The sequence below is a fragment of the Neofelis nebulosa genome, chromosome 5 (genome assembly GCF_028018385.1).
Source record: "Neofelis nebulosa isolate mNeoNeb1 chromosome 5, mNeoNeb1.pri, whole genome shotgun sequence".
In the NCBI taxonomy this organism is placed as follows: domain Eukaryota; kingdom Metazoa; phylum Chordata; class Mammalia; order Carnivora; family Felidae; genus Neofelis; species Neofelis nebulosa.
The window spans coordinates 111293398-111308695 of NC_080786.1; the positions used below are offsets into that span (position 1 = coordinate 111293398).

Genomic DNA, 15298 nt, shown 5'->3' on the forward strand with positions numbered 1-15298 from the left:
TTTTAAGATTTTATGTAGGTATGTTTATTTTTTGAGAGAGAGAGAGAGAGAGAGAGAGAGAGAAAGGGAGACACATAATCCAAAGCAGGCTGTAGACTCTGAGCTCACAGCAGTCAGCCCAGAGCCCGACACAGCTTAAACTCACGAACTGTGGGATAATGACCTGAGCTGAAGTCGGACACTTAGCCTACTGAGCCACCCAGGTGCCCAGAACCCCTAGATGGAGAGTTACATGCTCCACTGACTGAGCCAGCCAACCAGGTACCCCCAATTACCAGTCCTTTTAAAGAACTGTATTCATATGCTGAATTCCATATGGAAATCAGAAAACTGTGCTTCCCTGGTTGCAGCTTCTATGAATACAAATAGCTTTGTTCCTGTTTTGATTTTCCTGGCACCAAAATGGTCTTGAATCACCTCAGGAGTGGCTCTTATGTTAATACAGTTTGAAAACCCTGGCCCTAAACTCCTAACATGGGGAGTCTGAAGTAGAGCATTTCCCTCAAGTGTTCATTTGGATTGGGTTCGCAAAATTAATTCCTTTAGGAAAATTTACCCTGTGCAATTGGTGAGAAGAATGTCCAAGGAAAGGTTTTTCTTTCTCTTTGATCATTGTTCTTTTAAATGGTTAGATAGGCTGTAACAGCTTATTTTAATTTCTCTATGGTTTGCCAAGTCCTGAGCTTTCCTTGCTTTAGGATTGAAGGTGTGGAAAGTGGGATGTATATTTGAATTTTTTTCACTTTTTAATTGTAGTCTGAAGTCTCTGAGAACTTACCAATTTTCAGTCATCCATTTAAATGAAAATGGTTAGCTTCTTATAGCCACAGTTAGACTTTTTCCTGCAACTAAATGATCTTGGAATGGCTGTTTTCTTTCTTAGTCTTTAAGTTGAAATTTGCTTTTGGTATATTCATAAACCAGACATCTCAATACGCTGTATAATATCTTCTCTTACTCTTTTTTATTCCAAATAAATGTTTTCCCCCCGACCCAAACATCACAGAAATAGGAAACATTTAAAAATGACCATCTGTGGGGGTGCCTGGGTGGCTCATTCAGTTGTGTGTCTGACTCTTGATTTCAGCTCATGTCATGATCTCACTGTTGTGAGATCGAGCCCCATGTCAGGGTATGCCCGGAGCGTGGAATCTGCTTGGGATTCTCTCTCCCTCCCTCTCTCTCTGTCCCTCCTCTGCTCGCTCGTGCAATCTTTGTCTCAAAAATAAATTTTTTTTTTTTTTTAAATGACCATCTATGGTAGATTCCTACCTCCAAACCTTTCTGAAGGTTGTTTTTGTTTTTATTGTCTTTCATGCTACCTTTAGTCAAGTTGTAAGTGCCACAGGCCATAACTTTTTTTTTTTTTTTTTTTTGTGAGTGGGATTATGACAAGATGGACTCGTGTTAGCTCTGTTCTTTAAAAGTCCTAATATCACTGCATTGTTAGGAATTGAGATTCAGGATATGAAGTACAACCCAGAAATTCTTTAAATTGAGTGTGAGGAATGCCTGGGTGGCTCAGTCAGTTAAGCGTCAAACTCTTGATCTCAGCCCAGGTCATGATCTCATAGGTTTATGAGTTTGAGCCCCACATTGGGTTCTGTGCTGACAGAGCAGAGCCTGCTGGAGATTCTCTGTCTCCCCCTCTCTTTGCTCCTTCCCTGCTTGCTTGTGCTCTCTCTCTCTGAAAAGTAAACATTAAAAAAAAAAAAAAAATAGAGTAGGAGCACCTGGTGGCTCAGTTGGTTGAGTGACCGACTTATGGTTTCAGCTCACTTTATGATCTCATGGGGTCTGAGCCCTGCATCCTGCTCTGCACTGATAGCATGGAGCCTGCTTGGGATTCTCTCCCTCCTTGTCTCTCTACCCCTCCCCCACTAGCACTCGCTCATTGTCTCTCTCTCAAAAATAAAAACATTTAAAAACCTTTTTTTTTAAATAAAATGAACTGAGTTTGAAATGATCTTATCTCTCCTTAGAATTTCTAGACAGGATGATGAAACATTGCTGATTACGCACAGTATTGTGAAAGCATGTACAAGATAAAATTTTATAAAATGTATTATATAAGTTAAAATAGGACAAACACACATTTATATGACATTTTTATTGAAAGGTACACTTGGGTTTGATTAGGAACAAACCAGAAGACGACAGTACCACCCTGTCCTCATCATGGAAATGAAATTCAAAAGGATTTTTTTAGCACAGATTTCTATAGGCAGCTAAAAGAGCAAAGGCCACTGCATAGCTTTAAAGGAAACTCATACTAGGTACAGGTCTTCAGAGTTTTCCTAATTGCACATTGCCCTGTCTCCTCTATGCCATCTTCAGAACAGCTGTGGCTTACTCGGGCTATCTTATCAGCCCTAACATTACTAGTCTGTTTGCACTAAAATAAGTATCCTTTGACCCCTCCTCTGCTTTTTACTTCACATATAATATATATATGTTACTTTATACACAAATAGATGTGGTTACATAGTGTAACTTTTTTAACTCTCAAGCTTGAGCTTAGATGCTAGCCAGCTCTCCATAGTTTCAGTGTGAACTGGTATCCATGTAACCAAGCCTTCCATTTCTGCCATGGGATTTGCCCTAAAATAGTTGACTATAGCCTGCTTTTTTTTTTTTCTTTTATCAGTCATTTTTAAGGAATCACTTTGGTAACAGTTAACACCTAATTGAATTTTTTCTTCCAAACGAGTGGCTCGGTTAGTTGAGTACCCAGCTGTTGATCTCGGCTCAGGTCATGATCTCAGAGTCCATGAGATCAAGCCCAGTGTCGGGGTCTGTGCTGACAGTATGGAGCCTGCTTGGGATTCTCTGTTTCCCTCTCTCTGCTCCTCCCCTGTTCTCTGTTTTAAAAATACATAAATGAACATTAAAAAAAAAAAAAAAAAAAAAAAAAAAAAAGAACTGGCACCAAGAGTGGGATTTTCTCTACGGTGTACCAGATCATCTGTTATTGTAATATCACTAACCACTTGCCAAAAAGAAAGAAAAGTTAATATTTCATATTTATAACAATGCTTTGTAAAAAAAAAAAAAAAAATACTAAGATGTAACATTTTTAAATAAGTTTATATCCCCAAAACAGAATTTAGTAATGAATGGATAAATTAAGTAAATTTTAATAATCAGTAAACAATATACTTTTAATTGTTTAGGTTGAGTTACCTTAATATAACTGAAGTATCTCCTCATATAGGCATTAACAGATCAACAACAGTTTGGTAAAGCTGATGATATGTATGATAAATGTATTGATTTGGAACCAGATAATGCCACAACATATGTTCATAAAGGGTATGTATATTTGTGGTTCTCTTTGTTTCTGTAAGAAACTGTATTTCCTGCATAGTAATAAGATGGATTTCTTCTAGTCCTTAAGAAAGGAAGTGGGGGACTGTGATAGAGAGTGTCAGTGAGTTAACTGACAAATTTCCTAATGCTGTGGATGCTTTATTAATTTTTGAAATTGTACTTACATTTCATTCTTACACAGCAATTAATAAATGTACTAGCATAAAGATTTCAGTTCTGAACATCCTGTCAGATATTACCTGTATCAAAATAAGTTTTTTCAGTCCTTATGTACTTGAATTATCATTAAGAAAAAACCTTAAATTATACAAAATAAAAAATTAGGCCATGCAAGGTAAGTCCGTAATAGAGCCTAGACCTTTGGACACTTTTTTCATAATAAGGAATTTGGACTATAAAACCAATATAAAATTGAGGGGGGGGGGGAATTAATGCTGATTATGTACTATTTTAGTTGGGTTTTCCTTGTAAATTCATTGAGGTCGGAAATTGAGTCACATACTTATCCTAATGATACTGTGCCATCGTCCCATCTGACTGCCTTGTTGCATTTGCAGTTTACTTCAGCTTCAGTGGAAGCAAGATCTGGATAGAGGTTTGGAGCTCATCAGCAAGGCTATTGAAATTGACAATAAATGTGATTTTGCATATGAAACCATGGGAACTATTGAAGTGCAAAGGTAACTCCTACAGTATGTTAGAAAATTTAAGGCAGCTCCATAGATATTTATCTTCATTCTTCTCATTACAGATATGTTATTGTCAATATCCACTAAGTCTTAATATGTCATGCCTTTTGAAGCAAGCTTCCCTTAAAAGTACACAACTTTGATTTGCCTTGTTTCATTACTTTTTCAATTTAAAAGTCACACTTTAAGAAATTGTTTAAGTCAAGCATATGCGTTAGAAAGGAAAATTTGAGCATTATGTGTAGGTAGGAGCACAGCCAAGGGACTTGGGGGAACCTGTGATTGGAGGGGAGGGACATGGGGTGGGAGTGTGGTGGTAGGAGATTAGGGGAAAGGTGAGTTCACACACATGTGAAGGTAAGGCCCCTGGATACTATTAATGTTCTCTGAGGTTACATCACTGTTTTTTTTTTTGTTTTTTTTTTTTTAATCTATCTTTGGGGGGTGGGGGGAGAATGCAAACAGGGGAAGGGCAGGGTGAGGGGGACAGGATCTGAAGCAGGTTTAGCACTGACAGGCTGACAGCAGCGAGCCCTACGTGGGGCTCGAACTCAACGAACTGCGAGATCATGATGTGAGCTGAAGCTGGACACTCAACCGCCCCATGTCACTGCTTTCTAAAGGAGCCTTATGATTTAGTACAGAAACACAATGAATTTAGGGGCCAGACGGGATTATAATTTTGAGTAAGTCATTTAATTTCTCTAGTCTCACTGTTCTTATCTGTAAACAGAGACTACAGAGGTATAATGTAAGCACATAGTATTTATAATAGTAGCTAACATTGAGTGCTTTCTTTGTGCTAGGCACTATTTTGTTTCTTATAAAGGAGCAAAGAATTTATTAGGATCATAGTTGAACCTTAGGGGTCAGAAACTTCACTTTATTCTTTAAAATTCCCATAGGATGTGAAACATTTAAAATTTTGTTCTTTTAGAGGAAACATGGAGAAAGCCATTGACATGTTCAACAAAGCTATTAACCTGGCCAAATCGGAGATGGAGATGGCTCATCTGTACTCACTGTGTGATGCTGCTCATGCCCAGACAGAAGTTGCAAAGAAATACGGATTAAAACCACCAACATTATAAAATAGGGGGAAAGAGAATGACCCTCTTTTTAGAAGTTTACTCCCTTTTCAACTGAACCCTAAAGACACTGTCATGAACTGTGTTGAATGGTGGAACTTAGTATTTCTGTTTGTGCTGTTGTCATTCATTACAGGTTTCATGTCTAGGTGTTGTGGGAGTGGCTGTTGAAGGAAGTTTGCAGTGTTGCAGCTTTTATTCCCTGTGCAACAAAAGCTTAGAACCTGTTAAAGGGATATGAAAGCTGCAGAGAGTACAGATGATAATTAGCCATGCAAATAAAAACTTTGATTTGTTGATTTGGCTTTTTTTTTTTTTTTTTGAGGCGGGGGATGGGGGCGATGGTTATGTTCTGGATGATTTGTGTGTGTGTGTGTGTGTGTGTGTGCGCGCGCGTGTGTGCATGCGCATAATATATTTTACAGCATGTTGGTTTTTAAATTCATATAGTAAGTGCTGTAAAACAAGTTTCTTTGATTCAGTTAATCCCTTTTAGTTTATTTAAGGAAACAAAGCTTAAATGGGGATTTTGTTTTGAAGGCAGCAAAACTGAGACCCTTTAAACCACTGTCAGCATGCACAATGCCTCTGATTCTGCAGAATTGTTAGATTCAGTGGCAACTTAAGCCTTTTGACCCCATTCAACTCCAATGGATAATGTACATTGTTCCTAAAGTCTATAGCAACTGGCTTTCATACAGTAAATCACACAGAACCAAATATTCTGGTATATATGCTGGAAGACTGAAAATTAATGGGTGAGTGAACCAGGCAAGAGGTAAGATGAAATAGAAATGGGTTTTAATTGCCTGTGGCTATTTTTTATATTAGGCACACTATTTAATAGTGTACTTTTGTAAGAAAATTCAGGTTGGTTGTGTGTATAAAGATGAAGTGTTATATACATGGGAGTGTTTAATTAGCTTAAAATGTGTAGTGCAGAAATGTGGCTAAAGGTTCCAAAAGGATATGTTTTGGAGTCAGAAGCATAGTATTTCCTAAGGTTGTAAGTTTAGTGTTTTAACTATGGCTATGTGTGCTTAAAGAATTTTAAGCCAGTATTTTCAGAAGTGCTGAAGAAATGTGGAATGCTTTTTAGTTTGGAGCTAACCTTGCTCTCTAGTGCCTGACTGCCCATGCCTAGATCTTTACTAGGGACACTGACAGTTTTATCTTTACTTCACCTTCTTACTGGGGGGAAAAAAAAAAAAATTGTTTTTGTTTTACAATTGTCACTTTTCTAGACCATCCTTTTGTTTATATGCTGGATTTTTCTGGTGGGAGAGAGGTGGTGTTCTTAAAGTGTCTCGTTTTGAGATATTCGGAGTTGGGAGAGGTTTAAGTCTGAGTATAATAAAAAAGCAAGCAAGCCTTTGGTTACACTCTGGAAATGAATTCTAATTAGTTTACATTTTTGGGAGTAAAGGAGCACTGTATCCCTCTGTAAGAGGGTGCTTTATCCTAATGAAGTCAAAAAGATTCTGTCTACAAGTGCTACTTTTTTAGAAACTATGAGAAATGACCCCTTCCAAAGTCAGTCTGGAAGACACTGAGGAGGCCTCTAGTGGGGACAGTTTAACATAATTGAAGATGGCCTGGATAATGGAAAGTTTGAGAGCTGTGCATTTTAGTTCTTAAACTATGTACCAATTATCATGATCCCTGAATACAGAAATGTTCTATATATCTGAATAACCTCGGACTTAAAGTTTTTATTTGCATGGCTATATTTATATTAACACTGGTATTTTCTTCTACTCTTCTCCCTTCCTACCCTTTGGGGTTGGGTAGAAAAAGACACGAAGGAAACTGAAGCATGTGCCATTCAATACTATCATTCCAAATCCTCATGGACTATTGCTTGTTCTGAAAAATTTGAAACTGCACTGAAAGCTGCATTTGTCTGTATCTTTTCTTTTGTAAATGACCTCACATGTAAATTCACCAAATAAATATTACATTCAAGCTTTTCTATCTGTCCTTTAAATAAAAAGATAGGTACTTTATTCGTTTATCATAGTATTGAGTAAAACCATAATCATTCTCTTATGGGCTTAAACTAACTGAAAATAGGTCTCATTAGTATATGAAGCAAATTAATTTTTGGTGTGAATTGTGGAGGTTCCTGAGAACATCTGTCCTTCCTATTGGAGAAACAAAGCTCTAAGAAGGGCTACCAGAGCCAGCTTCCTTTATTCCTACCTATACCTGCCCTTACCTATGCTTGCATGGCAGCCTAGAAGTCTGCCAACCAGACCTGAGCCTTGTGTCTAACGATCTTCGAACTGGTTTCACCAAGTTTTGGTCACAGTTTGCAACCACTCTAGTCTTTCAGAAAGGATGCCTGACATTATCTGTCTAGTAACTGAGGTATAAATAGGAATACATCCCAAAACAACAGTAAAAACTTTGTTTTTAAAACAATTCTGGTAGAACTTTCAGATCTCTGGGAACTCAAGGCTGTTTATAAATAGGAGGACCATATGATTTAAGCAAACCAGGAAACTTCTGAGTATAAAAGTAATAATTACTTAAGCCTGTTCTGGGTACACTGGGCTCTTTGCTATTTGTATATATAAGAAAATAACATACAAGGAGGGGGGGAGTAATTAATCCTAACCTCAGTCCTCTTTAAAACTGATTTGTGAATAAAGTGATAGAACTTTAACTTGATCTATTTTCAAGCCTTAACACACTGTGACTGAATAATGGTCCCCCAAAATATACCCACATCTTGATCCATGGAATCTGTGAATGTTAATTTATATAGCAAAAATGAACTTGGTAGATATGATTGTTAATGATCTTGACATGGGAGGATTATGCTGGATTATCTGAGTAAACCCCAAATGTAATCCCAAGTGTGTTTGTAAGAGGGAAATTGCAGACTGAAGATTATGTGACTACAGGGAGAGAGTAGAGTGACGTGGCCACAAACCAGGGAATGCTGGCAGCCACCAGAAGCTGGAAAAGCAAGAAATAGATTCTGCCTTAAAGCTGATGTTGGCCCTGCCACTAAATTTGTGGCAGCTTGGTTACAGGACTGATAGGAAACTAACATACACTCCTCCCATCTATTGTGTACACATGGCTTACAATTTAAAGGAATTATTTTGGTATCTCAAAGTCCAGCACGTCTTCATGTACACTTAAATTTTGGCAAAAAGTGGTTTAGGCAATAAATGTATACTCAGGCCACAGTGTGGAGGTTTAATCAAGAGCTGGAACATTTGTGATGTAAAATACATGTGATCATGGTACACTCAACCAGACCAAAAGGCTGCTCCTTCAGTTACGAGGCAAAAGTTGACACACCAATCTCTCTGATGAATATAGATGCAAAATTCAACAAAATATTACCACACTAAATCATGCATTAAAAAAAATCATTTACCCCAGTCAAGTAGGATTTAATCCATGGAGATTCAAAATTTGCAAATCAATGTACTATATCACATTAATGAAAGATAAAAAGATATGATCGTCTCAATGGATGCAGAAAAAGCACACGACAAAGTACAACATGCATTCTCTCAAAGTAGGTTTAGAGGAAACACATCTCAACGTATTAAAAACTACATACGAAAAAACCTATAGTATACTAACATACTCAATGGTGAAAGCTTTACTTCTAAGATCAGAAACACACACATGTCCACTCAACACTTACCTGGAAGCCGAGCCACAGCAATCAGACAAGCAAAAAAACAAAAGATATCCAAACTGGAAAGACGTAAAACTTTTACTTTTGTGAATAGCACAATGCTATATACAGAAAATCCTAAAGACTCCACCAAAAAACTACTAGTACTAATAAATGAATTCAGTAAAGTTGCAGGATACAAAATCGACATTATGTAACAGATTATGTAACATATATCTGTTACATTTCTACAGACTAATAATTAGCAGAAAGAAAAATTAAGAAAGTCTCATTTACAATTGCATCAAAAAGAATAAACTTTAGGATGAACCTTAACCACGGACGTGAAAGACATGTACTCTGAAAACTATAAAACCATAATGAAACAAACTCAAAATGGAATAAAAAGATACCATGGTCATGGAATGGAGGAACCAATAATGCATACTACCCAGAGCAATCTACAGATTTAATTCAGTACCTGTCAAAATACGAACATTTTCCACAGAACTAGAAAAATTCTAAAATTTGTGTGGAACCCAAAAAGACTCCGAATAGCCAACGCAATCTTGAGAAGAACAAATTAGAGATGTATCACTATCCCAGATTACAAATTACACAACTGTAGTAATCCAAACAGTATGGTAGTAGCATGTTAAAGGACCCATAGATCAATGGAACAGAATAGACATCCCCAGAAATAAAACCATGCTTATATGCTCAATTAACCTATGACAAAGGAGGCTAGAACATAACAGGGAAATGACAGCCCCTTCAATAAATGGTGCTGGGAAAACTAGACCACTTTCTAATGCCATACACAATAATAAACTCAAAATGGATTAAAGGTGAGACCTGAAACTATAAAACCTGCAAAAGAAAACAGTAATTTCTTAGACATCAGCTGTCACAACATTTTTCTAGATCTGTCTCCTCAGCCAAGGGAAGCCAAAGCAAAATTAAATTACTAGGACCACATCAAAATAAAACGCTTTTGCACAATGAAGGCAAACCATCAACAAAACAAAAAGGCAACCTACTGAATGGGAGGAGAAATTCACAAAAGATATATCCAATAAAGGGTTAATGTAAAAAACATATAAAGAACTTCTACAACTCAATCCCCCCCCCAAAACAAATAATTCACTTAAAAAATGGGCAAAGCACCTGAATAGACATTTTTTCAAAAAAGACATACAGATGGCCAACATACACATGAAAAGATACTCAACATCACTTATCAGGGAAATGCAAATCAAAATCACAATGAATGGCTCAAATCAAATCAGAATGGCTCAAATAAAAAAGACGAAATAACAAGTGCTGACAAGGATATGGAGAAAAAGGAACTGTCCTGCCCATTGGTGGGAAGGCAAATTGGTGTAGCCACTGTGGAAAACAATATGGAGGTTCCTCAAAAAATTAGAATTACCAGATGACCTAGTAATTTCACTATGGGCTATTTGCCAAAGAATAGGAAATACACTAATTTGAAAAGATATATGCACCCCTATGTTTACTACAGCATTATTTAGCTAAGTTATGGAAGCAGACTAAGTGTTCACTGATAGATGAATGGATAAAGAAAATGTGGTGTAGAGGCACATGGGTGGCTCGGTTGGGCATCCAACTCTTGATCTGGACTCAGGTCATGATCTCATGGTTTGTGGGATTGAGCCTTGTGTCTGGCTCTGCACTGATAGAATGGATCCTGCTTGGGATTCTCTCTCTGCTTCCTTCCCAGCTCACACACGTGCTTGCTCAAAATAAACAAACTTAAAAAAAAAAAAAAAAAGGTGGGGGCACCTGGGTGACTCAATTGGTTAAGCATCTGACTTCAGCTCAGGTCATGATCTCACAGTTTGTGAGTTCGAGCCCCACATAGGGCTCTGTGTTGACAGTTAAGAGCCTGGAACCTGCTTTGGATTCTGTGGCTCTCTCTCTCTCTGCCTCTCCCCTGCTTGCATGCACACGCTTGCTCTCTCAAAAATAAACATTAAAAAAAATTTTTTAAGAAAAAATGTGATATACATATATATATCATATATATTATGTATATAATATATATGATGTACATACATATATATATATATATATATATATGTATAGATAGGTAGATATAACACACACATATAGTGGTATATTAGCCATAAAATAGAATGAAATCATGCCATTTGTAACAACATGGATGGATCTAGAGGGTATAATGCTAAGTGAGATACATTAGAAAAATACCATATGATTGCACTCATGTAGAATTTAAGAAACAACAAAGAAAAAAGAGACAAACCACATTTCTATGCACCAAATGGTCACCAGAGGAAGGGAGGGATAATTGAAATAGGTGAAGGTGATTAAGAGTACACATACCATAATGAGGACTAACATATAGAGTTGTTAAGTCATTATACTCATGCCTGAAACTAACATAACACTATGTTAATAAAGAAAAAGTGGAGATGCCTCTGCCAATATATGAAAGAAACATAAGAAACATGAAAGGAATGACACTATTTCCAAGTATTTTTTAAGTGTTGAAATTAGACAATATGAAAAATAACTACACTCTGGTGTACTTTAAGGTGACAGAGCACAAATTCTATTGGGGATTGACAGCTAGTATTCTTTCTAGATGGTCTTCATGCTAGAGGGTATTTAAGGTCCTGCTGATCACTGGGACAGAAATGGCAGTGGTGCCTGTCACGAACCAAAGGAGGGGAGGAAACTAAAGGTGGGAACACACTAAGGACCAACATGACTACTGCCTTTCAGAGTGCAGAGCACTTAATCTTGCCAGTTCTTTTGTTGGCACTGGAAGAAAACAGAACTCTGTGCAAGCATTGTCCTAGAAGCCATGGGAGGGCTCAACAGACACAAAAGGCTTCCAGAGCAAGTGCAGGGGAGAAAGACCATGACTAAAACTAACATCTGGGCATCATGAAAAGTTTAAAGTACGGGGGACTGGACAAAGTACATAAGATTCTCTGCAGAGATGTCCCATTGTCTAAATTATCAATGAACTGCTGTATTAAACAACTTGTACCCAATTTTATCTCCGAGTGTCTGCCTTATGTCAAGAATTGTGAAGGATCTAAGATTTTACCTAGGACTTGAGATCCTAGGTCAGAGACATGGACTTAATTAAGAACAGAAAGCTTCATGTTCGCTTTGCTTCCCTTGTACCCCAGATACTATGGAGATGATCTGAAATAATCTAAGTGGATGCTGCATGGGCAGTGGGACTGTGTCACAGATGAGAGACTCTGAACATAGGAAACTCAAATCTTAATAGGCTGATTGCAAGCAAAGCTGCCTGACTTTGGCAGCAGAGGAAAACATTTTTATTATACTGGTTTGTAAATAAACCTGTCCTAAGCTCCAGAAAGAGACAGTCTCTATATTCCAAAACTTTCAAACTTCTTTGAAAGGACAGTCTGGAAGAAATGCCTCTGTTCACAAGACAGGCAGAAACTTAAGAGACTCAATGAGAAATGATTACCCATCTCTACATGTTTTTACCTTCTATTCACCTCAAGCTTAATCTTTCACCAGTTCAGAGGATGATGCTGTCTATCTGGGACGATAGCATGGTGCAGGGAAAAGTATTAATGGCCTCAGCATGAAGTGACTTAAGTTCTAACTAACATTGCTTTCCACCGGTTGCATTATCTTAAGTAAATGAAGGTCCCACCCAGCTCTAAGTTACATGAAGTTATACCATGTCCCAGATCTTACCCAATTAGAATCCTTTAGGGTAAAGAAATGATTCCAGCAAACGTAGAAAACTTATTTAGCCAGAAAACTTGTACATGTATTAGTGCAATCTGTAGGAAAAAAAGTCACTCCAATTCAACTTGTTTTTACTGAGCACCCATCACGGTGAGGACTAGCCACGAAAAGAGCATAAAGGCTTGAGGAACTCCAAAACTAAGACGACAAAATTGGTGCCATAAAGTTCTATACAATGTGGTATGGAAACACAACAGTAATGAATTCTGCTAAGACTTGAGGGATAAGTAGTATTTGAGTAAAGAGCTTTCTAAAAGATGGGGAAACCACCAGAATTTAAAAATAAAACCTAAGTGAAGAGACATTATGAGTATGAGTTGAAATAAGCCTCTGAGTCCAGCAAGATGAAGCTTTTGTGTTTCAAAACTGGTGAGAAGATGCCAATAGTGTAGCTACATGTTTGCGAATTATCAGCATATATTTAAGACAACATGTAGATGACCTTACTTCAGGAGAAAATTAAAATTAAAATGGGCTAAAAATAAAACTTTGGGAAACATCAACATCTAAGGGAAAAAAGGTGGCAATGAAAAAGTGGTCAGACCACTTACCACAGTGAGACCAAGGTCACATTGATGGTGTTAGGTTTCAGAGAGGTCAAACGAACAAGTCTACAAATAGATCATCAGTAATCTTCGTCAGGTAAGTGTCATTGGAATGGTGAGGGCAGACGCTGGCTGCCAGGCTCTGAAAAGTAACTGAAAGATCAGAATGGACTAGTAAGCCGAAATGACTCCTTTAAGAAATGTGTTTAAAAAAAAACAAAAAAAACAACAGGGCAGTTCTAAACTAAATGAACCTCAGGAGGTCTATGCCAAAACACATAATAATTAAAATGGCAAAGTTTAAAGATAAAAAGAATTTCAGAAGTTGTAAAAGAGAAGCAAAAGCTATATATAAGGGGAACTCCATAAGGCTATCAGATGATTTTTCAGCAGAAACTTAATAGACCAGAAGGAGGTGGCATGATATATTCAAAGAACTACAATCAGGAATACTCCACTAGTCAAGGTTATCATTTAGAATTGAAGGAGAGATAAAGAGTTTCCCAAACAAAAGTAAAAGGAGTTCTGGTCTTACACGAAATGTTAAAGGTACTTAATTGGGGGAGATGGGGGAGGTGGGGTAAGGCCATAAGTAGAAGTAAAAAAATTATGAATTAAAAAGATGTAAAATATGACAACATACACCTAAAACACGCAGGAGTAAAAAAGAAGAATGTGTTCAGACTTAAATGACCACCAACTTGATATAGTCTGTCAGATACTTAGAATCCTATATATGAACTTCATAGTAACCATAAACCCAAAACCTCTAACAGATACACAAAAATAAAGAGAAAGAAAGCCAAGCCTAACACTATAGAAAGTCATCAATCACAAGGAAAGAGCAAGAGAAGAAACAAAAAAATACAAAAACATCCAGGAAACAACTAACAAAATGGCAATAAGTACATATCAATAATTACTTTAAATGTAAATGGTCTAAATGTCCAATCAAAAGACAGAGTGGCAGAATGGATGGGGAAAAAAAGCCATCTATATGGTGTCTACAAGAGACTCATTTCAGTCCTAAAGACACATACAGACTGAAAATGAAAGGCTAGAAAAAGATATACCATGCAAATAGAAGTGGGGGGAACGGGGGAAAGCCAGGTAGCAATAGTTAGACAAAATAGACCTTAAAACAAAGACTATAACAAGACAAAAAGAAGACCACTACATAATAAAGGGATCACTCCAACAATCCAAATCTCAGTAAGTTTAAGAAGGTTAAAGGCATATCATGCATTATTTCCAACAATGATATGAAACCAGAAATCAATCACAAGAACAAAACCAGTAAAAATATAAACATAGAAACTAAATCATATGCAACTACACAACCCATGAGTTACAAAGAAATCAAAGAGAAAATTAAAAAAAAACTACACATAGAAAAATGAAAATGAAAACACAGAAGTCCAAAATCTTTGAGAAAAATCTCAAATTAACAATGTAAACTTACACCTAAAAGAACTAGAAAAAGAAGAAAATAAAATCTCAAGGTTAGGAGAAGGAAGGAAATAATATAGGTCAGGGCAGAAATACATGAAATAGAGACTAAAAAAGAAAAGATCAATGAAACCAAGAGTCAGTTCTCTGAATAAATAAATATTGATAAATCTTCAGTCAGATTTTAAAAAAGGACAAAAATAAAATCAGAAGTGAAAGAGGAAAAGTGACAACACCCACAGAAATGCAAAGGATTACAATAAAAAAAATTAGCAGCAAACTGGACAACCCTAGTTGGAGAAATGGATAATGGATATGGAGAAATGGATAAATTCCTAGAAACATATGTTCTTTAAAAAATGAATTACAGGGGCGCCTGGGTGGCTCAGTCGGTTGAGCGCCGACTTTGGCTCAGGTCACGATCTCGCGGTCCGTGAGTTCGAGCCCCGCATCGGGCCCCTGTGCTGACAGCTCAGAGCCCGGAGCCTGTTTCAGATTCTGTGTCTCCCTCTCTCTGACCCTCCCCCATTCATGCTCTGTCTCTCTCTGTCTCAAAAATAAATAAACGTTAAAAAAAAAATTAAAAAAAAAATGAATTACATACATACATACAATGGAGTATTACTCAGCAATCAAAAAGAATGAAATCGGTTCCGGAAGATGGTGGCGTAGGAGGACGCTGGGCCCACCGCGCGTCCTACTGATCACTTAGATTCCACCTACACCTGCCTAAAGAACCCAGAAAACCGCCAGAGGATTAGCAGA

At 37.2% G+C, this 15298-nt stretch overlaps 1 protein-coding gene and 1 long non-coding RNA gene across 2 annotated transcripts in view; one reads left to right on the forward strand and one right to left on the reverse strand.

Moving 5' to 3' along the window:
• The window catches only part of TOMM70 (translocase of outer mitochondrial membrane 70), a 32744-nt gene extending 26443 nt beyond the window's left edge, over positions 1-6301 (forward strand). Inside the window, exons 10-12 of the mRNA XM_058731615.1 lie at positions 3215-3312; positions 3888-4010; positions 4957-6301. Of these exons, the coding sequence (XP_058587598.1) occupies positions 3215-3312; positions 3888-4010; positions 4957-5110 (375 nt within the window). The 3' untranslated portion in view covers positions 5111-6301. The remainder of the gene's footprint in view (positions 1-3214; positions 3313-3887; positions 4011-4956) is intronic.
• On the reverse strand, positions 50-14819 carry LOC131512635 (uncharacterized). Its single transcript, XR_009262215.1, has 2 exons — positions 13091-14819; positions 50-2861 (listed from the first exon to the last, which is right to left on the reverse strand). It is a non-coding gene; the product is annotated as an uncharacterized LOC131512635 (long non-coding RNA).
• Between the last annotated feature and the right edge of the window lie 479 nt (positions 14820-15298).